Raw genomic sequence first — 22214 nt, 5'->3', positions numbered from 1 at the left:
GGTTTGGGATCTCTTCAAAGAGTTCAATTAACAGGAGAATCTTCAGAATCTTACGTTGGTCATTTTCCCCATCCATGCAGCTTTACATTACTTTAAATCCTGTTCAAGACCAACAACATTCAATATATCAACACTTCCCTATTTTGTTTCAAGATGCTGCCACAACCACAGCATCTTGGTTTTCTCTCTTTTCTCTTTATCACTTACTTTTGAATTTATGCCTTCACATTTTCCTTTAGTTGAAAAAAATTGAGAATTTTTTTAGATGTCTGCTGAGTGATCGTAACTGTGTGTGCATAAAGACATGCTGTTGTGTGACCAGCAGGCGAAAATGTTCCAGAAAATATTATGATAGATCTCAACTTCTGTATGAGAAATGAGTCTCCAATTGGAAACGTATGTTCAGTAGTTGGTATGATGGGGGAGGGCTGCTGTGGGACTTTCTGATCCCTGAGGATATTTGTAAACTATATGCATACACAGTCTCTAGTGTCAAGGTTACTCTAGTGTCAAAGTGTATTATTGTTGAGTGAATAGTGGTTACTTTGTTTGCCTATGCAATCATGTCACTACCAGTATTTCACTCATTATTTTACAAAGTGCTTTGGGGCTACCTTGAGTGTAATAGGCCAGTGGGGATGACTCTTCTGTAGCCATTAAAGAGGTGATTGCACCCCATCCTACATTCCCTGTTCACCTAAAATTCCCCTGGATGTCAGTGTGAATTTTGGGCACAGGAGCAAAACACATCAGACCAATCAGGTAGTTTAGGCCACATAGGTGCCAGAAGGGGGACATGCCGCTGCTTCCAGGAGCTGCCTGAGGTAAGCGCCACCCGGAGCCTGCACCCCTCACTCCCTCCCACACCCCAACACTCTACCCCTCCCCTGATCCTCCTCCTGCCCTCTGAACCCCTCGGTCCCAGCCCGGAGCACCCTCCTACACCGCAAGCCCCTCATCCCCAGTCACACCCCAGAGTCAGCACCCCCACCTGGAGCCCTCACCCCCCCCCCACCAACCCCCTTCCCCAGCCTGGAGCCCCATCCCACACCCTGAACCCCTAATTTCTGGTCCCACCTCAGAGCCCACACCCCCAGCTAGAGTCCTCACCCCCTCCTGCATTTCAACCCCCTCAGCCCCAGCATGGAGCCACCTCCTGCATCCAAAATCCCTCATCCCCGACCCTACACCAGAGCCCGCACTCCCAGCCCAGAGCCCGTACCCCCTCCCACACCCCAACCCCCTGTCTCAGCCCAGAGCTCCCTCCTGTACTCTGAACCCCTTGGCTCCACCCCCAGCCCCGAGCCCCCTCCTGCTCCTAAACCCCTCATCCCTGGCTCCACCTCAGAGCCCACACCCCCAGCCGGAGCCCTCACCCCCTCCCACATTGCAACCCGCTGCCTCAGCCCAGAGCCCCCTCCCGCATCCTGAACTCCTCATTTCTGGCCCCACCCCGGAGCCTACACCCCCAGCCGGAGCCCTCACCCCCTCCTGTACCCCAACCTCCTGAGCCAACCTGGTGACAATGAGTGAGTGAGGGTGGGGAGAGTGAGTGACAGAAGGAGGGGGGCTAGTGTGAGCGAGGGGCGGGGCTTCAGAGAAGGGGCGGGGCAGGGGCCGGGCAAGGGTGTTCGGTTTTGTACGGGTAGAAAGTTGGCAACCGTGAACGGCATACGCAAGGCAGGACTCGGGAGGATGGTATGGATAGACCCCAATGAGACCACAGACAAAAGTACTGAACTCTGGCCAATGGGGTCTGCAGGCAGAGGTGAAAGTAAGCCGGTACACCCCGGTACGGCGTACCGGCAAGCAGCAGAGGTGAGTTATATGGGCTCGTGGCTCCAGCAATATTGAGGGCCCAGGGGCCCAGCTCCACCAGGTCTCCCTCCTGGTCCCACCTGCTCCCCCCCCTCCCCACGCCTCCCTGGGTCCTGGAGCAGAGGGTCCCTGTCTCTCCCCTGCAGTTCCATGCTGCCTCCCTGCATCAACTGCCACTGCAGGGTCCTAGTGCCCCCCATTAACTAGTGGCTGGGCAGGCTGCCCTTCCCCCTCAGACCCTTTCATTTTCCGGCAGGACCCTCCACCAGTACAGCTGCCCCCCTGCCCGCAGTCACCGCCCCATCCCCCACCCCCAGTGAGGCTACAGTGAGGGGCAGCAGCAGCAGGGGAGGAGGCATACATGATGGCAGTCCCCCACCCCCACGGCACCCACCACAGGGGAGGCGAGGGAGATTCCTGGACCTGAGAGGGGCCCTAGGAGCACGTGCAGTGACAGTGGTGCGGGGTGAGTGTGCTGCCAGCAGGGAGAGGGCGTCCCCCCCCCCAGAGCTTGCTGCTGCCAGCGGGGAGAGGGCTGGGGGGAGTCCTCCTCTCTGGCTCCAGTCCCAGGGCAGCCTGCCTGCACCCCAAACTCATCCCCAGCCCTGCCCCACTCTACCCCAGAACCCTTACCCCCAGCCAGAACCCTCATCCCCCCACACCCCAACCCTCTGCCCTAGCCCTGAGCCTCTCCAATACCCCAAACCCCTCATCTCCAGCCCCAGCCAGAGCCCTCATCCCCTCCCACACCTCAAACCCATCCCCAGCCTCACCCCACAGCTCTCACCCCTGCACTCCCTCCCATCCCCAAACTTCCTCCCAGAGCTTGCACCCTGCATCCCTCCTGCACCCCAATCTCCTGCCCCAGCCCAGGGCCTGCACCCCAGACCTCCACCCCCACCCAAACTCCCTTCCAGAGCCTTGGACAGGTGGGGGGGGTGGAGTTTGGGGGGGCAGAGTTTGGGCAGGGGCAGGTTCTGGGCACCACCAAAATTTCTACAAACCTGCCACCCCTGCCAGCAAGAGCCAGTGCGCCGTACCGGGGTGGACCGGCTTCCCCAGATGGCAATTTAAAGGGCCCTGGGCTCCCAGCAGTGGCTGGAGCCCCAGGCCCTTTAAATCGCCGCTGTAGCCCCACTGCTGCTACCCCAGGGTTCTGGGGATGGTTTAAAGGGCCCAGGGCGGTAGAGGCAGCGGGAGCCCCGGGCTCTTTAAATGGCCCGCGGAGCCTGCTGGAGCCCTGGGGTAGTGGCGGCGGGGCTCCGGCGGCTATTTAAAGGGTCCGGGGCTCCCGCTGCCTCTACTACCCCTGGGCCCTTTAAATAGCCGCCAGAGCCCCACCGCCGCACCCCAGGGCTCTGGCAGCAAGGTTCCGGGGATGATTTAAAGGGCCCTGGATGGTAGCAGCAGCTGGAGCCCCAGGCCCTGCTGCTGGACCCCCGGGGCTCCGTCTGCAATTTAAAGGACCCGGGGCTCCTCTGCAGTAGCAGCAGCTAGAGCCCCGGGCCCTTTAAATTGCCCCCTTTAAATAGCCCCCGAGCCCCAGGGCTCCCAGCCACCTCTGCAGCTGGGAGCTCAGGGGGTGATTTAAAGGGCCTGGGGCAGCCCTAGCCTTAGCCCCGGGCCTTTAAATCCTGATTTAAAGGGCCCGGGATTTAAAGGCCCCGCCTCTTCCGGTAGAAGCCACGCCTCTTCTGGTTGAGGCCCCACCCCTTCCTCAGGACTCTGGAGTACGGGCAAGTCCTTTAAGTTACTTTCACCCTGTCTGCAGGCCAGTGCTTCATTGCCTCTGGGAGAGGGTAGATGGAATTACCTATCCATGGCACTAGGCTTGAGGAACTGTAGGAGGTACAGTTATTATAACTTTATGCGGAACTGCCCGTAGGGATTGGGTGCGGAACTGGTGAGTTGATCTTTGTGCAACTGTGAAAGTAATTGTGCCTAGGTTATTGCAAGTTTATCTTCTGTCCTCTTGAGTAAAATAATCTTGTTACTTGTTTGAAATATATGAGTGTGTACAGGAACCCACTAAGGCCTGGAATCTGTAGAGCCTGCTGCTTGCACAGCCTGTGTGACTAGTGTACCACAAAATTCACAATAGCAGCCTGTAGTGCAGTTGGATGCTATAATATCTTGGCCCTCAGGCTGAAAATGTTGGACCCCTCTGATATGCAGTATGGTTGTCCCCTTGCTTGTTTAATTTCTGTTTTGACTTGCCATATGCAAGGCTTTAAAAGTAAAAACTGTATTTTAAGGATAAACCTGATAAAACAAAATTTCAACCTCTGTGACCGTAAATCACTTGAGATCAAAGCTGATGTACCCCTGAATTCTGGGTCCTCATTGATTCTCCTGAAAAAGAAGTTACTTTACACAGTATGGTAAAAATATGGAATGTTCCTTCTCCTGTCTCCATCATGTCCAGGCAATTGAGCAAAGCAACATGTTAGGGCATGTTTGGAAGGTGCAGCTGCTTATCCATTTGTTCTGGCAATAAATCCAAATAACTGGAAAAAATTCTCATTTCAGTACCTTGGCTGGTCAAAGTAATCTTTATTGCAAAGACTCTGATTTCAATGGGCTTTGGAGCAAAATCCCCTACATTTTAGTTTTAAAAATATAGGGTGAATTTGACTTTTCATTCAAAATGGCTTTTGCATTATTTCACTTTACTTTTTGAAAACCTTAATAAAATTAAAGACTAGGAAATTCTGATCCTATTTATGTTTAAAATGTACTATGTGCTGCAAGTAATAAGACCCTGGGACATATTTCTTAAGGGCTATTATCCATAACAGAAGTCTGAACATAACCTCTCACGATGGTTTTCATGTGCCATCTGCAGGAGTTTTCTTGTAATTGCAGTAGTAGGCTGAGCCCCTTTTTCATGCACTTGTTTGTTTCCTTTAATCTCTTCCCCCTCAATCCCCCATTTCTTAAATATATTTTGCGACTCCCTAGTTTGGAGTCATAAATGAAAGGAGCAGTGAGTAATGTAGAACTAGTCCTACTTGTTGTGGAAGGTGCCCTAGCTAATCTATATTTTACATGACTGTAATACTGAGGTTTCTCTTTTGTGGGAAATATTTAAGCCATGCTTAGGGGTATGTAAAAATGTCACCCTGTTAATCACCAGATCTGCTCATTTGTTGTTTTTTTTTTTAGTCCACTTCTTTTACTGACAAAAATAAGATTTTTTTTAATTTGTATATTTTGTTAGCTCTGTAGACCCAACACAACTATTTGAGCTGGATTCTGTCTTGCATTGCATATCAACAGAATTATTAACTAAGCTCCAGTTGCTGTATCTTCATTATTAGTGATGATCCACAAGTCAGAAAGAACATCACTTGGTATTCAGAGTCCAAGTTGAGTTGAATCATGGAAATGGGGTAAATTTGATATGGAACTATTGAGAGAGAAGAAACATGGAACCCCTTCCAAACCTTAGTGCCATTTTTACAGATTTGTTCTTCAGAGTAGAACCACACTTTAAAAAATGCCCTATAGTTCCCCTAGCATGAGTGTCTGTTTGGTATTTAAATATTCTCTGTCCAAAAATATGCAGCAATATCATTCAGGACTTTAGGTCCCAAGAAGTAGCTTTGTACATGAAAGCATCTAAGCTGAAGAGTAGGGGGAAACTTTTGTACATACAGAGGGAAACTAGACTGCAGACCTACAATAATAACTACTGTGGCTGTGGGTTGCAAAGTTGGTTTGAAATTTAAAAGAAAAACTGTCAGATCCCCAAGGAGAAATGTTTATTAAGCATATATCAAACATTCAAGGGTGACTTTAATAAGAGAGTTAGGTCAATGCTGAGTGCTTTTGCAAATATCACTCCACATGTTTTGTTTTTTTTTAAATAAAAGACCATCTGTATTGTTAGAATATATGTGTGATGTTTTCAAATGCCCTGATCCTATATGCCTGTAAAATCACAGGGCTACCACTGTGTGTTGGAGTAATCTTGTCATTCTTATCACGTCTTTATTATTTTTAAAACTGATAGTACTCATGCTGTACAAGACACAATACACTGGTTCCTGCCTTGTGGATCATACAATGGAAAGGGGTTCAATCTGGCAGCCCTTGGCTTCAATGAGATTATTTAGGTACTTTTGGGCATCCAGGTACAAGCAGATAACTAATGCATATCTCCCGTTGGAAGGCCCTTTGCTGACAGAGAGAGAAGCACAGAACTGGGGTTAAGGATTAGCTCATGTGCATACTGTTTAAATAAATAAATAAATAAATAAATAGGTGTTTTAGGCGTGCTTTGTTTTAAACAGTATATGTGGGATGTTTCTTTTTCAACATTTGGAATTGCCAGGGTCTAGAAAGATGACTTTCCATGTACACCAGCTAAAATAAATCTATAAAGAGTAACTCTTTGACAAATTTATTGGCCCCAGGCTGGCAAGACAGGTTGTTGTGTCTGCAGCTGCTGAAGATCTCAGACCAACAAGGAGCTGGGTTTTCTGCCTCATACAGTGTGTTCCAGACCTAAGGAAGAGCATGGAAAAGGCACAGAGACAAGGATGGAAGAGAGATTAAAAAAAGGGAGTGTTCAGGCATGAGGTGCTAGGAAGGTAGAGGAGTGAGGAGCAAAGTAATAAATGATGTTGGAGATAAAAATATACACTGTCTCTCTTTAGCAAACCATCTGGAGTTAACTACATAGGAACAACAACTGGGAGTGAAGTGACTGCTGGACAGCCCATTGGGTATGTAAGAGCCACTGGGAATACAGCATGAGTGTATCTACTCATCCTCTGTTGTATCCCCATCTCTATCTCCAACAGTTTTTTCAAACTTTGTGAGCTGGGCTGCAAAGGGACTACGCAGGGCTAAGTAACCTTCATACAATCCAGTACAATGTGTGAGGTAGCCACTATTTCTCTGGGTGTCTTACTTGCTCTCCAGAGCATAGTGCTAGTGGCTTGCTCTTGAAGATTCACAACAAATGGGCATGTCTTACAATGGGCCCAAAATGACAAAGTGTGAAAAGAGGAAAACTTTGTTAAAACTTCTTGCTGCTAAACTCATTGCAGGTATCTGATCTGTCAGGGAAGAGACGGATTAAACAGAGAACTAAGGTGGGTGGTAGGAAGAAACAAAACACCAGAAGCCAAGATTTTTGAAGGGGCTTAGTGCTTTTGGATGCTTCCATTTTTGGGTGCCCAACCTGTGGCACCTTAAAGGGGCCTGGTTTTCAGAGAGTTCTGAGCACTCAGCCTCTAAAAAGACGATCCCTTTAAGGTGTCTCCAATTAAGCATCCAAAAATCAAGGTAGCCCCAAATCAGTTAGTTATCTTGGCTTTCAAGTTGTGTGTATTTTTTTTTAACCAAACAAAATAGTCTGATGGCTAAAGCACAGAACTAGGAATCAGTATGACCTTGTTTGACCTGTATGACCTTGGGAAAATCACTTAATTTCTCTGGACTCAATTTCTCCATCTGTAAAATGGGTAATGCCTGCTTCAAAACTGTGCTCTGAACTTAATACATTCATGTTTAAAAATTGCATTGAAATAGCTTGAATGGGAGGTGCTATGAAAATGCAAAGCATTATTTTATTTTTAAAATAGAAGAGGTTTGAGAAATGAAGGGTGGGGCAGAGGGAAAACATGGTGTTAATATTGTTGAAATAAATCCTGTGAAACAGTACAGGAAAAGGTCTAAAGGTGTATCTTGGAAGCTGAGTTTAAAAATAAAAAATCAAATATCTTCCTTTGTAATTAGATGGTATAAGTGAGGTGAGTGTTTCTAAAAGGGAGCTAATCTGGGGGCTCTTCTTTGATCCATGAATGATTAAAGTAAATTACAAAAAATGAAGAGATTGTAAGCTCCAAGAAAGCCTTTCACAACATCAAACAAGGGCCCTCCTCTGATGCTGAAGATGTTCTGCACTCAATTAAGGAGGCCCTAAGTGATATTGGAATGAGTCAGGAGTTTTCAAAGTAACTGGCAAACCTCAACTCAGAAGGTGCTGCTGTGAATATGAGCAGACTGAGAGGATTAGCCATACTCATTAAAGAGAACGTACTGCATTATGGTCTATTTTCTAAACACTAGCGCTTCCCTTGGCTGATGTTTTCAAGGGTACTGTTCTCAACCAAATTGATGAGATGCTGTCTTTATTTTGAAACTTCTCACATTAAAATAAATTAAGAGGGAACTCTTTGAAGTCTATAGTTTGATGTGCAAGCCAAAAAGTGACAATGAGATGTTGGCACAGAGGGCCCAATTCAGTGTTACTCTGCACCTTGTGAAGTCATTTACACAGTTCAAGGTGAATGTAAATACTACCAGATAAGAATGGTAACATTTTGTACAGAATAACATCTTTTTGTGGACACGTAGCTCGCCGATCACAGAACGGCTCGCTTCCAGTACTCATATTATCAGGCAAGAGTGCAAGCAAATCAGGAAGAGGAAGAAAGAGAGCCAGTTATGTCAGAAATATCATCAGAGAGAATGGTATCCAAAGGAGAGTGGAAGTTTTACAACTTCATCATGACTGAAAAAGATGGAAGGTGGTAGTTGACAAACTCTAGATTGGAGGTGTTATTTGAAGAAGAACATTTTATACCCACCTTGCACTCACTTTGGACTGGTGTAAATGACTGTACAAGGTGCACAGCAATGGTGAATTGAGCCCACAGTGCCTAAACTTCAGACTAAGTTCACAATCATAGGACAAATATGGTGTCAATTAGTTGTCTCCATCAGTCTTCCAAGTCAAAAATAACTTTATCATAGGTAGCATGTTATCTCTGCCTTTCCGAAGAGAAGACCTGTGCCTAGTAGGTAACCGAAGAACTATTCAACTGTAATTTATTTTCTTAATCCAAGAAACTTCAAAATTCAAATATTTTGCCTACTTCTTAAAAGAAAAACTACATATTATGTTCACAGATAGACAATACCAAGGAGTCAAAATGAAGTGGAAACCTCCAGGAGGGTTTGATCCAACTCCCATTGAAGACAATGGGAATTGGACTGGCCCCATAGTAAGGCAGTGAAGTTGTGGTCTGTTTTTTAAACAGAATAACTTTATTATAGTCCATGGGCCAAATCCCCAATCTTTATTCAAGCTATGCTCCCATTAATGTCACTGTAATTGGGATTGCAGTTGGCACAGTATAATGCCCTGAAATAATATAGTGCTTTCTTCACTATGAACAGTTACTTTCCAGTTCATTGACAGTAGATTCCTTGTACTCTATATCCCCGATTCAGCAAACCACGTAAGCATGTGCTTAACTCTAAGCACATGTTTAAATGATTTGATGCATGGTGACCTATATGAAGAAGGCTGATTTTATGAGAAGGAGAGTGATGGCATTCAGAGTTGTGTTCTCCATTATCATATTTCTGCCTAATTCAGATAAGCTTCTCAGTGCTGAAAGCTAAAGAAATCTAGACTATGCACATCTTAACAACATTATCGCTTTCCTAGTGAACCAATGGTGACATCCATTTAAGCTTCACCATAATAACTTGGCTCTGAGTCTAAGTGCGTATAAATGTTTAAAAGTTAATGTTGTAGCCTATCTAGTTTTAAGTGGAAATTCCTACAAAGAAGGTGATCCAGGTTAATAAGTGGGAAAGCAGACCGTTACTGGTGAACATAATAGTTCCACTACATACTGTCTGGTAAATGCTCTTCAGTCACATGAAAGGGATAAAACATGATTTGTGGACCTTTCTGTGGTCTCCACTCAGGTTTGCAAAATAAAGACAGATGGTGAAGGATTAAGTCTAATTCTTCATCCGAACATAGCTGTTGCAGACCACTGTACTGCACTCACTCTAACTAGAGCTTTACCAGCTTAATTCCCCCTCTACAGATCACAGTGACATACCACCTACTATAGCTTTGCAACTTTTCATTCATTAGGAATGCCCAAGTCAGACACAACACTATTTTCCAACCACCCATTTAGATTCTCAGCTGCAGAATGAAAGATTTTTGACAGCATTAGAGCAGTTGGACTCCGGCTTTGCTTTAAATACAAAGGGACAAATTTTCCACTCAGTTACACTGACGCAAGTGAGAACAGATTTTGCATCAAACTCTGGATGATGTTAAAATTCTTGGTCTAAGTGAATAAGTAGATTAATTTTTATTTTAAACTGATGAAGGAGCAGAAAGTTTATTACCTGGATTGCCTTCAGGTTTTGAGAACTTTTAATTGAATTAACCAGCAAAAGAAACCTGCCTGTTCAGATTAATAGTGCATATTGTGCAGGCTCTTTTATTGTTGGAAATAGCAGCAATATTACACTTATTCTTTAAAAAAGAATTGGCCTTCACTCTATACATATTTACCTATATTTATGTAATGTGTTGTCAAGGGGAGTATGAAATACAACAAAGCAGTGCCCCTTCGAGATCTTGAACAACCTTCTTTACATATTACATTATCATCAACTTCCTAGAATATCCTAACAGGTGCTTCTGTTGAATGTAGCTACCTCTGCAGTGCTCCCAGCTTTGCTCACCAAAGAAGCATTAGCCTTTGAGCCTGTGATTCAAATGTGGGTGTCTCGGTAATGCTGCATTGCAAAGTGATAACTAGGATAATACAGGTATTTTGAGTTTTTTGTGGGGGCTCTTTTTATTTTGCATTTTGTAATTTTCCAAGTATATTCTGTTCTGTGTAGGTACTTATATTATGCTCATCACTGTAGTATCTGAGTGCCTTCCAATAGTGCATTAAACAATGTGACTACACATCTGTCACGTGTTTTTTCTCTCATCCTTTCTCTGGGGGAGAAGTGTGTGCGGGGAAGTGTTTTGTTTTGGAATTTTAAAAAATGAATAATGTGTAGCTACATGTGTGGAATGTTGCTATAAGTTTATGTTAGAGAAGGCAATGTCAAGGAAATGTGCTTTACACTCAGAGCAGAGGGGATGAGGTTTGTGATGGTCTTTAGCTGCTGTGGGAATTCATTGGCCCAGCCTCTGAGAAGGTTCCGTCTCCCACACAGATGAGTTTTAACTTTAGAGAAAGCGACATTGTGCCAGAGGAGCAAAGCTGTTGGTTAGCTGAGGACCACACTTCACTTTAACACACAGCACTGGGATGGTTTTGTAAGAATACAAGAATAAGTTTATTAACAAAGAACAGAGATTTTAAATGATACTAAGCAAGAATAAAAGAGACAAGTATGGTTAAAAATAAAACAAAACAAAATGCTTTATAGTGACTGAGGGCATGGCTACACTTGCAGATGTAGAGTGCTTTGAGTTAAACCAGCCTTCAGAGAGCACAGTAGGGAAAACGCTGCAGTCTGTCCACACTGACAGCTTCAAGCGCACTGGCGTGGCCACATTTTCGGCACTTGCAACGGCATTGGGAGCGGTGCATTGTGGGCAGCTATCCCAGCATGCAAGTGACTGCAACCTGCTTTTCAAATGGGGGGGGGGACTGGAGTGTGACAGGGAGTGTGTTGTGTGTATTTGTGGGGAGAGAGAGTGGGTTTTTGGGGGGCTGAGAGCATGTCAGCATGCTGTCTTGTAAGTTCAGAGAGCAGCAGACCCCCCCCCCCTCCCCCCAGCCTCTCTCTCTCACACACAGCATTCCCCACTAATGGTTGCTTTGTCTCAGAGCACATAAGCAGCCGGCTGTCAGAAACTGAGCTTTCAAAGGGCATATCCGCATTCCTGCAGTGATTCAAAAACAATAACAAGAGTGACCACTTGACTTAAGGGGATTATGGGACGTTTCCGGAGGCTGATCAGAGTGCAGTAATGCAACACCTCGTTCACACTGGCGCCACGGCGCTCCAGCGGGGGTGCAGCAAATGTTATTCCACTCGCCAAGGTGGAGTACCAGCAGCGCTGTAGCCGCGGAGTCAGAGCGCTCTACGTGCCTTGCCAGTGTGGACGGGTAGTGAGCTAGTGCGCCTGGGCCTCTTTATTGTGCTGTAAGTCACAAGTGTAGCCAAGCCCTCAAACTTAATTTTAGCAAGTTACAATCTTTGCCTAAGCAGTTTTCTTCTTAGTTACCATCCAGTTACCAGCATCCCTAGCCCTCCAGACTAGGGGATCCAACTTTCACAGGCGTGAAGGGTGCTGCACCCTTTGTCCCCCTCAGTGATGCATAACTAAAAGGTCTTTTTGCTCCACTTATATTACTCAAAATCCACTGTCTTTGCCTCAAGAGCCAGGAGGCTTCCTAGGGTGCAGATTCTGTCCCCTGGGGTGATCGGTAAACGGTCAATTCCCCTGCTTGTTTAGCATGATGGCTTTGTTTACCTTATAGGTAAAGGCACTTACATCGTCCTCTGTCTGTAACCAAGCTAGTCAGACAGGTAAATACACATTCCTTTGACTGGGCAGGTTGGGTTCATGCACTGCCTCCCAAACAAATTTTGAGAACATATTTGCAGCACACATGTATAACTCTTTGTGCATACCCCATACATAAATCATGCAATGTTTTGCAGGACCAGCAAGTCATCAGTTTACATATGATACCTTATATGACACCTTTGAGATGTAGATTATAACAACAGTGTGTTCTGGCAATGAGTGTGTGTAGAATAACTATAAAATTAAAGAATTAGAGTTAGTTTAAGTTTGGTTAAGAATATATGTTGTAAAGAAAGGCCCTGACGAGCAAGCAGAACGAAGGCCTTGAAAATAGTAAGTTATAAGGCCAGAAGAAATGAAGTTGTGAGGCTGTCTGGTTTAAAGAATAACTAATGAGATAAGAGGAAGTTTCTAAAAAGACGGCCTCTGACATAGGGATGACTGCAGATGGTTTTAAATAACACAAAGAGAATCTGTCTTAAAATGAGCCAACATGGTCCTTCCCAACTCACGCACCAGTATTAAAAGCTATGTGAACTCACCTGCAATGGAAAACCCGTTGGGAAGCAAGAAGGAGGGAGGGAAAGGCCCTGGGAAGAAAGGAGGTCATAAATCTCATCTGAATTAAGGGCAAACTATCTCCAAATAGGTTTTAGATGAAGTCAGTAATTGGCAATGACATACCTTGTTTGTTAAAGGGCATAAAAAGTAAACTCTTAAAGGGTTCATTGCTAATACCTGCCAGACCACACTGGAGCCAACCAATATCGGTCTAGGCATGCCTGGGTTTAGCCTGTTTGTAAGTATCTTGATCAAATGCTTATAAATGTTTTGTTACTGTTGGGATGTAGTAAATTGCTTATTATTAAGGATTTTTAGGTATGTTTAGAGCAATTGTATAAATACCATTCGGCTTTGGATTTAATAAAGGAATTTATGGTTAAATTAGTGTATGGTGATTTCCCATATTAATAATTTCAAATATTATTAATAATTCCAACAGCGTGGCATAGAAGGTCTCCTGGGGTCACAAGGATGGAGTCTCCTAGCCAGTGGTAGAAAGAGATGGAAGAAAGCATTACTAATGGATTCTGTTATGTGAAAACAGTATCAGTGAGGTTTCCAGGAGCACTCCTCTTTGTGTATATTTCATGCATATAGTTAGACAAAGAAAGGAAGCTAGGCACTATCAGCTCTAGTAATATCTGAAAAATGAAGATGCAATCAAGCTGTGGTAATATCTGAAACATGAAGAAGCAATCAATGGTGCAGTGCAGGAGTGCCAGATCTTGATCAGTTTGATTTCTTCATTCACTGCTGCTAGTCACCAGTCTCAGCCTGATTGTATTTTCTTCAGATATTTAAGAACAAAATGTTCAAACTGGGTGTCTCAGTTTTTGGATGCCTGACATGAGACACACTGGGCCTGATTTTCAGAGGAGCTGAACATCCACAGATCCAACTGAAGTCATTGAGGAGCTGCGGGTGTTAAGCACCCAAGTACTTCAGGTTGGGCACCTAAAAACCTGGGGTCAGTTTTGAAAATTTGGGCCTTATTCTGTATTGCCCCTTTACGTCCCATAATTTCTCGTCTGCCTTTCTCCATGCAAACATACCATGAGTATTTCATCTCAGGACTTTTCTCTCTGAAATGCCTTTTTGTTTTCTGTACATCAACACTCATTCCCCTGCACTCCTCATTTTAATACAATCATATTCACTCTTCTTTCCACACATTTGCTTTTTGCTGCATGATTTTTTATTCAAAACAGCCGAAAAAAGTGGAAAAACAAATGTCAATGACAATAGCACCACCTGCTGAGAGAAGCATAAAGCCTGTGGAATCAAGTTTTCCATTACAGGCATCCAGAGATTGGGCTTGAACATCTGATCTGAACAGCCTCAAACTTTGGAAAAGTGTGGATTTGGATCTGAACTTTGTGATTCAGGTTGGACTAATTTCTTGGTTCACAAGACTGGATGCATTCAGGATAGCATGGACATGTGGAAGAGCTACAAGTATTCTAGAGCTTATCCTTTATCCTGGCTTGCACTGTTTTTCTTTCATTTCTCTTCCTCACAAAAGCTCAGTCACAAGACTGTAGGCAACATCTATTACTATCTTTTCTTTTCTGTGGCTTGATACGCAATCATTTTCTGTTGTTTTGTATTTTTCTTTCCCCTGTCCTACCCAACTTCAAGTAACCTTCTGCAATGCATATGGCCACTTACTTTGGATCTTTATGTGAACATCAGCCACAGTACCCAATTCCCTCTTTCCTTGTATTTTTCTCACTGTAAAGACTTCCCCATAAGGCAATTAATGTGCAAACAGTAAGGGTTGCTACTTGTTGCATGGCAGCACTGGGAAAACCAAGGAGAGGCATCTAGTATATTTGGGCACATCTGTGGATTTCAGCATGTACTGTAATTAGGATCCATGTTACTGTAGGACAGGGTTCTGGTGGGAAATCTCCTGGAGGACTCCCCTACACTGAGATCTCTTCCCCAATCTTTTCCACTAAGTCCAGCTGAGAAGAGTGGTGAAGTTTGCCCTTCCTCCAGCAGGAATCCAGAGTACCTTAATGCCATCCGCACTAGGGCTGGATGGGGAGATGACATGCACTCCCCCACCCTCTTGGGTATCTCAGATAGGCAGAGAAGCCTCAAGGGGGGAAGTATGGTGTCTAAAGAGGCATCTGAGGCCCCTTCTCATGTGGATGGGGGAGAGGAATCTGTGCAAACAGCATGTGTGTGTGCATGTAAATACCTTTTCATGAGAGGACAAGTTTCTGTTGAACCCAAAACACCATCAATGGTTCACTTTTTTCCTTCTGAATGTTGTAATCCCTTTTGAACTATTTCCACTTCACCAATCTAGGGCAGCAGCTCAACTCAGTATATTTTTGGAAACTGCATGAAATGAGGGTCGCAGGGAGGCATAATAACGTCCCAGGCCATGTAATTTTGCCCACAATCCTTCTCCAGTTTGGGTTAACATCAACTGACTACTGGCGAAGTCACCCACGTTACCGCGATCAGAGCAGAACCGTCGGACCAGACAGGCAGCCATCACCGCAGTAACAAGTACATGGCCTGCAGCAAAGGGAAGGGCCCAGGCTTGGCCTAAGAGAGGGGCTGTGAAGCTGGGGTTCCACCCTGGCTCTTCCCACACTGGGGGGAGACTCCCCGCCTTCGGAGACCATTGGGCGCCCCACGGTAGCCGCACAGGCTGCTGGGGGAAAAGGGGCGGGGCAGCGACTGCTGGGTCGCGCGGCCGGTCTAACTCTCGCGCGCGCCCCCTTCCCCTCGCGGAGCCCCCCCACTCCCCCATGGAGCTGGTGCTGGCGGACGCGCTGCTGGGCCTCGCGCGCAGCCCGGACCCCTGCGCGCTGCTGCGGGCGGTGTGCGGCGGCGATGGGCCCGCCCCGCTCTCCGTGGAGCGCGTGGAGACCCTCCGCTTCCTGCTGCAGTGGCTGGAGGCCGGCGGGGCCGGGGGGGAGGCGCTGCGACGGGCGGCCGGGGAGGTGGCGCTGGGGCGCTGCTGGCCCCTGCTGCGCGGCGGCGGCGGGGGAGCGGACGATCCGGAGCGGCGCCGCCTGGTGAGAGCCGCCTGCGGGGCGCTGCGGCTCTGCGCCCGGCTCGGCGGGGCCCCGCTGGCGGCGCGGCTGGCCGGGGAGGCGCTGGCGGCGCTGCGGGCCGAGCCGCCGGGGGGCGGGCTGGGCGCCGAGGCGGCGGTGGAGGCGCTGGTGGCCGTGGCCCCCGAGCTGCAGGAGCCGGCCCTGCTGGAGCGGGCGGTGGACGCGGCGCTGGCGCTGGTGCGGGCGGGCGGGCGCGACGCCGGGGAGGAGGTGGCGGCAGCGCTGGTGGCCGGGCGGCTGCTGCCGGCGCTGAGCAGGAACCGCGCCGCCCTGGGGCGGGTCTGGGAGGGGCTGCTGCTGCCGCCGGGGCGCGGGGCGGAGGGGGGCGCTGCCGCCCTCCGGGTGAGCCGGACCCTGCTGGCCCTGACCGCCCTGGCGGACCTGCTGTTCCCCGGCCTGGAGGGGGATGGTGGCGGGGAGGGCCCGGCTCGGGACGCCCGGCTCTGCGGGGGCTTCTGGCGAGTGGTGCAGAAGGGACTCACCGACGGGGACGGGCTGTGCCGGAAACGAGCCCGCTACCTGCTGAAGCGAGCGGTGGAGGTGTCCGATCAGCTGCGCACGGACTGCACCTGCCCCCCGGACAGTGGAGACGGTACATAGCCCCACCCGACTGCCCTAGCTAACCCCGCGCGGCACATCCACACAGCAGCGACTCGCACAGCTTAGCCGGGCCTCGGCCTGCCACCCCGCACGGCCGGTGTGTGCCTTGCTGCATTGTGGGGCGATCTGCACAGCCAGGCTGTTCTGCCAGTGCTTGGGTACCGAGATGATAGTTGTTTCATAGGTACCCTGCAGAGTTGTTGGTGTCGGGGAGATAATTGTATTTCTGTCCTCTTGTACTGGGCATTGGGAGGTAGGAAGATAGGCAAATTTGGTTAACTGGTACACGCACAAAAATGGTGTTAGGATCTGCTTACACTCTGGCATTTGTTACAACTACTTATGAGCTGAGTTGAAACTCTGCAGTTACATGGCTCAGAAGCATGTGTTAACCATAAAGTACGGAAACAAACAGTTCATGGAGTCCACCATGTTACAACCTCATTTCAGACTTGGTAAAAATCAGCACCAACAAGCCCTGGGCCCTGCCTAAATAGCCAAGGAAACTAAGCACCTTTCTAATGAACCTCTGACTGAGGCTTAAGTAAAGCTGGAGGTAGACAGTGGACAAAAGTGCATTCCAAATTTTGACCCACTTTGTAGCCTCTCAAGCGATCCTTCATTTTGCAGAATACTTTCTGTGCCCACATTCTTCACATGATGACTAGTCAGTCTTGTGGACTATTATGGAAGACTTAACTCAGAAGTCTGGGGGATCACTGGGAAGAGTGCAACTTGAAACATGCACTGTAGGGCTGCTAGGGTTGGCAATTGTACCAACTGGTTCCCCCTTCGGTTCCCCAGTGATGGAAGCCTGGCCATCGAGGGCTGGCTTGAAATGGCATGGGGAAGGGTTGCCGGCCCTGCTTATGCCGCACCCACTCAGAGAGGCATAATTTAGGGCTTGGTGTTCAAGAGGTAGGAGCAAGATTCTCCCTTTACACTTCCAAATATTTAATGTCTCAGAATATTTGAAACGCTAAAGATTGTTGCACTGTCATTAAAAGCACATGGCATGAGTATAACATGGTTCTGTTTTCTTGGCCTTCCTGTGTGATTGTGGGCAAGTTACTTAAGTGAGTGCAAAATATTAATTAAAAAATAAAATCTTCAATCCAACATCCCCACAAAGTGATAAAACACTCATTTTCTCAAGCAGATTCAGAGAAGTGTCACTTTCATGTCAGTTTACCATTTATACAGCAGGTAACAAAATATGAGTTACTATTATTGGAAAAACACGTGATGAGATCTGGAAAGGATAGCAAATGCTGACAGGTGATTAGCACTGTCACATTTTTCTATCTAGTCTTAAATGGGTTTATCAGAAAAATATGTGCATGTTCATATATTTTCACTTCAGCCACATGGGAAATTGCTGTTAAAATTCAGTAGATTACAAAGTTAGATTTTTTTCAGCCCTTGTTGAGGCAAAACTGTTGATTTCAGTAGGAGTTGTATACGTGACAAGACTGTAGGATCAAGCGCTGTGTTATCACTTCTTGGTGGTGATAACTCATGCTGGAGATGACATTTTATCACTTTTTGCTTGAAGGATAGGAACAGAAATATCTTTGTAATTTAAACAATTTAATATTTTCAATTAGAACCAAGTCTTTTCTGGTGGTCTGTGGAGAAGAATGACAAACTTTTGCAATTTTGGGAGAATTACATTTTAATAATGGAGACTCTGGAAGGAAATCAGGTAAGTGTACTTCGTTTGTTTTAACATGTCGAGTATTTTTGATTATATGTGCACATGGTGAACAGTATTGTCGATCACACATTTTGTTCAAATATCACAAACTAGGAATCTTGCTTTAACAAGCATGTTTAAATAGCCTGTTACAGCTTTATAAGCTTTTTGCCTTAGAGTTTTTGGCTTTCACATGCAAAACGTTTAACGTGTAGCTTTTATAAGTTAGTGTGATTGAATTTTTTTGGCATTAGAAACCCACTGTCAATTTCTTTGAGACAACAATCAATCTAGTGGGTAGAGCAGGGGATTGCAGTTGGGAGACCTAAGTTTCAGTTTGCTGAAAGACTGTGGGTAAGTCACTTAGCTGAAGATGAAAATCAGCTTTCGTTATTGCATTCAGTTTCGCATCTGAAAAGTGAGACTAATACAGGTTTCAGAGTAGCAGCCGTGTTAGTCTGTATTCGCAAAGAGAAAAGGAGTACTTGTGGCACCTTAGAGACTAACCAATTTATTTGAGCATAAGCTTTCGTGAGCTACAGCTGTAGCTCACGAAAGCTTATGCTCAAATAAATTGGTTAGTCTCTAAGGTGCCACAAGTACTCCTTTTCTCTTTGCGAGACTAGTACGCCACTTTAAGGTCCTTGGATGAATGTCACTACGGGCCTGATTTCCATTGGACTCAATGAAAAGACTCCTATTGACTCTAGCCCTATTTCATTTCAAAGTGGGGTAGTATTTGCTCATTCGTTTTGTGACATGAAGACTTCCCTTCCCACACTCCATTGTCTAGTCATATTATTTTATCTGCTAGTTTCTAGCCTTCCCATTCTTCTAGCTCAGTCTCATCACCTGTATTGTCTTGTTCTGAGGATTTGTTTTTCCATACTGTAGTGGGCTTCGCTCTGGGGCCCGCAGGCCTAGTGGTCAGGCTGCAGCCAAACTGTCTCTCTCAGTCTTGGGATAACTCTTCTGGGCAGTCTTGTGGCCAAGGCACACTTTGCCAGCTCCTGCCCTGAGTCCTGTGGGATTTCTCAGGTGTTTGGGGTGGAGGGGACACAGGTCCTCCCTCGCCAGCAGGTCCAGCTTATGGTTCAAGGGGGGAGAGGCAAGGAGTGGCTCAGTTCCTTCTGGTTGCTACTCTAGATTAGCCTTCCCTGTTTTATCATGGCCCCAGACTTCTCCTTGCACAGTCTCAGTAATTCAGAGCTCCAGCTGCAGGGGGAGCTTTCCAGCTCACTCCCAGAGTCCACTTGTTCCCTCGGGTCAGGGAGAAGAGGGGGAAAGGTCAGACCCCCGGTCTCCTGGCCATATCTTACAGTCCCAGTCTTCCCCCTATATATTGCTCTGCTTCAGCAACTACTCTCTATTTGCCTTCTTGCAGCCAGTCTCTCCGTCACTCTCCCACGCTGCTAACTGCCAGAGCTTCCCGTTTAAGCAGATCCTCCATAGGGAACATGCCTGGCAGCTGCTGAGAGGTGGGGCCTTCTGGGCACAGTACTGTTTCACTACTCCTTTTATCCGTAGTGTGGGGTCTGTACACCCCATCACTAGGGTCCTATCAAATTCATGGTTTATTTTGATCAATTTCACGGCCGGAGGGTTTTTAAATTGGTCAGGTTCACATTTTCAGATATTTACATCTGAAATTTCATGGTGTTGTAACCATGGGGGTCCTGACCCAAAAAGAGGTTATGGAGGGGTCACAAAGGGGATAAAGGGGCGTTGTGGGATTGCCACCCTCACTTCTGTGCTGCCTTTGGAGCTGGGCTGTGAAGCTTCCTGCAGCCAGACGAGATTCCCGGAGATGGGGGTGGGTCTGATCTCCCCCGTGCTGCTGAGAGCCTTCAGAGGTAGCAGCAGCCGTGGAGCTTCCTGCAGTAAGGGGAAGTATCCAGAGGTGGGTCTGATCTCCCCCCGAGAGTGGCCATGCAGAGGAAGAGAAAATCCCGTCCCTCCCCAGTCTGGTGGGCTAGCAGCTGGAGCCTGGTGTATGGTAGGAGCTCCCAGCCCTGCCCATCTCCCGCCCCTCCAATAGCTAGATTTCATGGGGGAGGTCTGGTTTCATAGCCCGTGACATGTTTTTCATGGCTGTGAATTTGATAGGGTCTTACCCATCACCTGTAGTCAAACCATTTGCTGCTCTTCGCTGTCTAAAATGAAATGTATCGACAAATAGCCTTTACTGAGAGAAATAACTCCTACACTTGTCTTGCTAACTAAAACTTCACATTTTAGTAAATATATTGTGCTGTTTTATGGAATTGAAAATCTACAAGTTGTTTTAAATCATGAATGAAAATGTCAATTGCTAATGGGTGATTGGTTGGTATGATAGAACAGCATGACCGTGAAGGCAATTCAATAAGAAACCTGTAAACTAACTAAGTACCATGCACCAGATCCTAGGATTAATTACAAAAGGTACTGATTCGGAGTAACTCTTAAATAAAGTTATTCCAGTTTTATACTAGTGTAACTGAGAGCAAATTCTAACCCATAAGTATAGCTATGATAACTTTTTGGTTTGTGTTGAACTAAATTAATTACATAAAATCTGCTTTTGAATTTCAGATACATGTTATAAAGCCAGTCTTACCAAAGTTAAACAGTTTGTATGAATATGCAGTATCAGAAAAAGGTAAGGTGATTGTTTTCAGATATTATTTTAATGTAATGGTTAAGTATCAATGTGTGTGTACGGTTTTTGTTTTGTTTTTTTAACCTACACTTTCATTTGTATGGTAATGTTTTTTCCTTACCATTCACGTGAAACAACTATCTTTTAGCTAGATATGTGTCCAATCCAGGGTTGCTTTCCATATTGATTTATAGACTGTCCACCAAACATACGTTGTCAGGGCCCAGTGTGCTCCGAAGTAAGATGGAATCTAATTTCATGGCAAGAACCCCTAATTCTTCTTTGAGTACTTGTGTCTGTTTCTCTTAGCTGTGTGTGTTGAGTTCACTTGAGTCAGAGAGTTTTCATGAGCTTCTTGGTGCCTCCAGTTGAGGGTATAAAGGGTGAAATCACACCACTTCAGTTCCTTCTTATTACAGTATCTGGGAGCATAATGTAGTAAAATCTCATTCCATGGGCAAGTTGATGATAGAAAGGCAGGGGAGGTGTCATTTGATTCGTAAAAATCTACAGAATCATAATTTCAGTGGTGTCATCCTTTGCATTGTGGTGGGTGGACTTGCTGCCAGCTTCAGGTCCTCTGGTTTTTGGAAAATTTGCTAATACAATGTTGTCGGAAACGGATTGAGTTGAGTGTCATTTAAAAGCCTTTTCTCCCACGAATACAAAGCACCAAACAAGACAAACCTAGAACAATTACATAGATATATATATTCACGAAAATGTTTAAAAAGCAACTTTTTAAATTATACTTCAACACAGGTATGTATTGTGTACATGAAAAAGACATTGATCTTTGGTCATCCTGGGGAAGTTAACCTTGACATGTAGGACTGGAAACATTTATTCATCAAAGTCATCAGTATTGTCTCCGGCTACCACTGCTAGACATGTTGTCACACTGATATTGTTTGTGCCGTGCTCATACATTTTCGTTCAGGGCAGGCTGCTGGCCATAAATTTGTAAGGTGGCAAGCATCTGGTCTTTGCAGAAAAGCATTTGATTAGCTGTAGGATTGATTTGGGAGCGCGTGGTATTTCACACACAACTCGTGTGATCAGTCTGTTCTCCAAGACCTATCAATGCCTGATAGGGGAGGCTTGCTTTGGATGTGCTTGATCATCCCAGAGCCGTTCCATTTCTTGATGATTTGCCTTCTTGATAGCAAGTATAAATACATCCCTTAATCAGTGGCAATTTTTTTCTTTGTCAGTTTCATGGAAAACATCCACCATTGTATTTCGGCAAGTGTTGTAAGGTTGGTTTTCAAATGGTAAACGCATGTTATGAATGCCTTCAGTGCATTTATGACTATCTCAGCCATTCTGAGCACCTTCAGGAAAAGGAGAGAGTCTTCGGAGGCTGAATCAGGAAGTGAGCTGTAGCTCACGAAAGCTTATGTTCAAATAAATTGGTCAGTGTCTAAGGTGCCACAAGTACTCCTTTTTTTTTTAAGATAAGTTGGTTTTTCATGCCAGCCTTCCAGT

The 22214-nt window shown here is 46.0% G+C and overlaps 1 protein-coding gene across 1 annotated transcript in view; it reads left to right on the top strand.

The window, feature by feature from the left end:
* The first annotated feature begins 15480 nt into the window (after positions 1 to 15480).
* The window catches only part of TARBP1 (tRNA guanosine 2 -O-methyltransferase TARBP1), a 95472-nt gene continuing 88738 nt past the window's right edge, over positions 15481 to 22214 (top strand). The window contains exons 1-3 of the mRNA XM_074948858.1: positions 15481 to 16381; positions 17997 to 18094; positions 20660 to 20726. Coding sequence (XP_074804959.1) covers positions 15481 to 16381; positions 17997 to 18094; positions 20660 to 20726 — 1066 coding nt within the window. The remainder of the gene's footprint in view (positions 16382 to 17996; positions 18095 to 20659; positions 20727 to 22214) is intronic.

The sequence above is a fragment of the Natator depressus genome, chromosome 3 (genome assembly GCF_965152275.1).
Source record: "Natator depressus isolate rNatDep1 chromosome 3, rNatDep2.hap1, whole genome shotgun sequence".
Classification (NCBI taxonomy): domain Eukaryota; kingdom Metazoa; phylum Chordata; order Testudines; family Cheloniidae; genus Natator; species Natator depressus.
The sequence above is the reverse complement of the archived record's forward strand: the minus strand, read 5'-3'. Positions and strand labels throughout refer to the sequence as shown.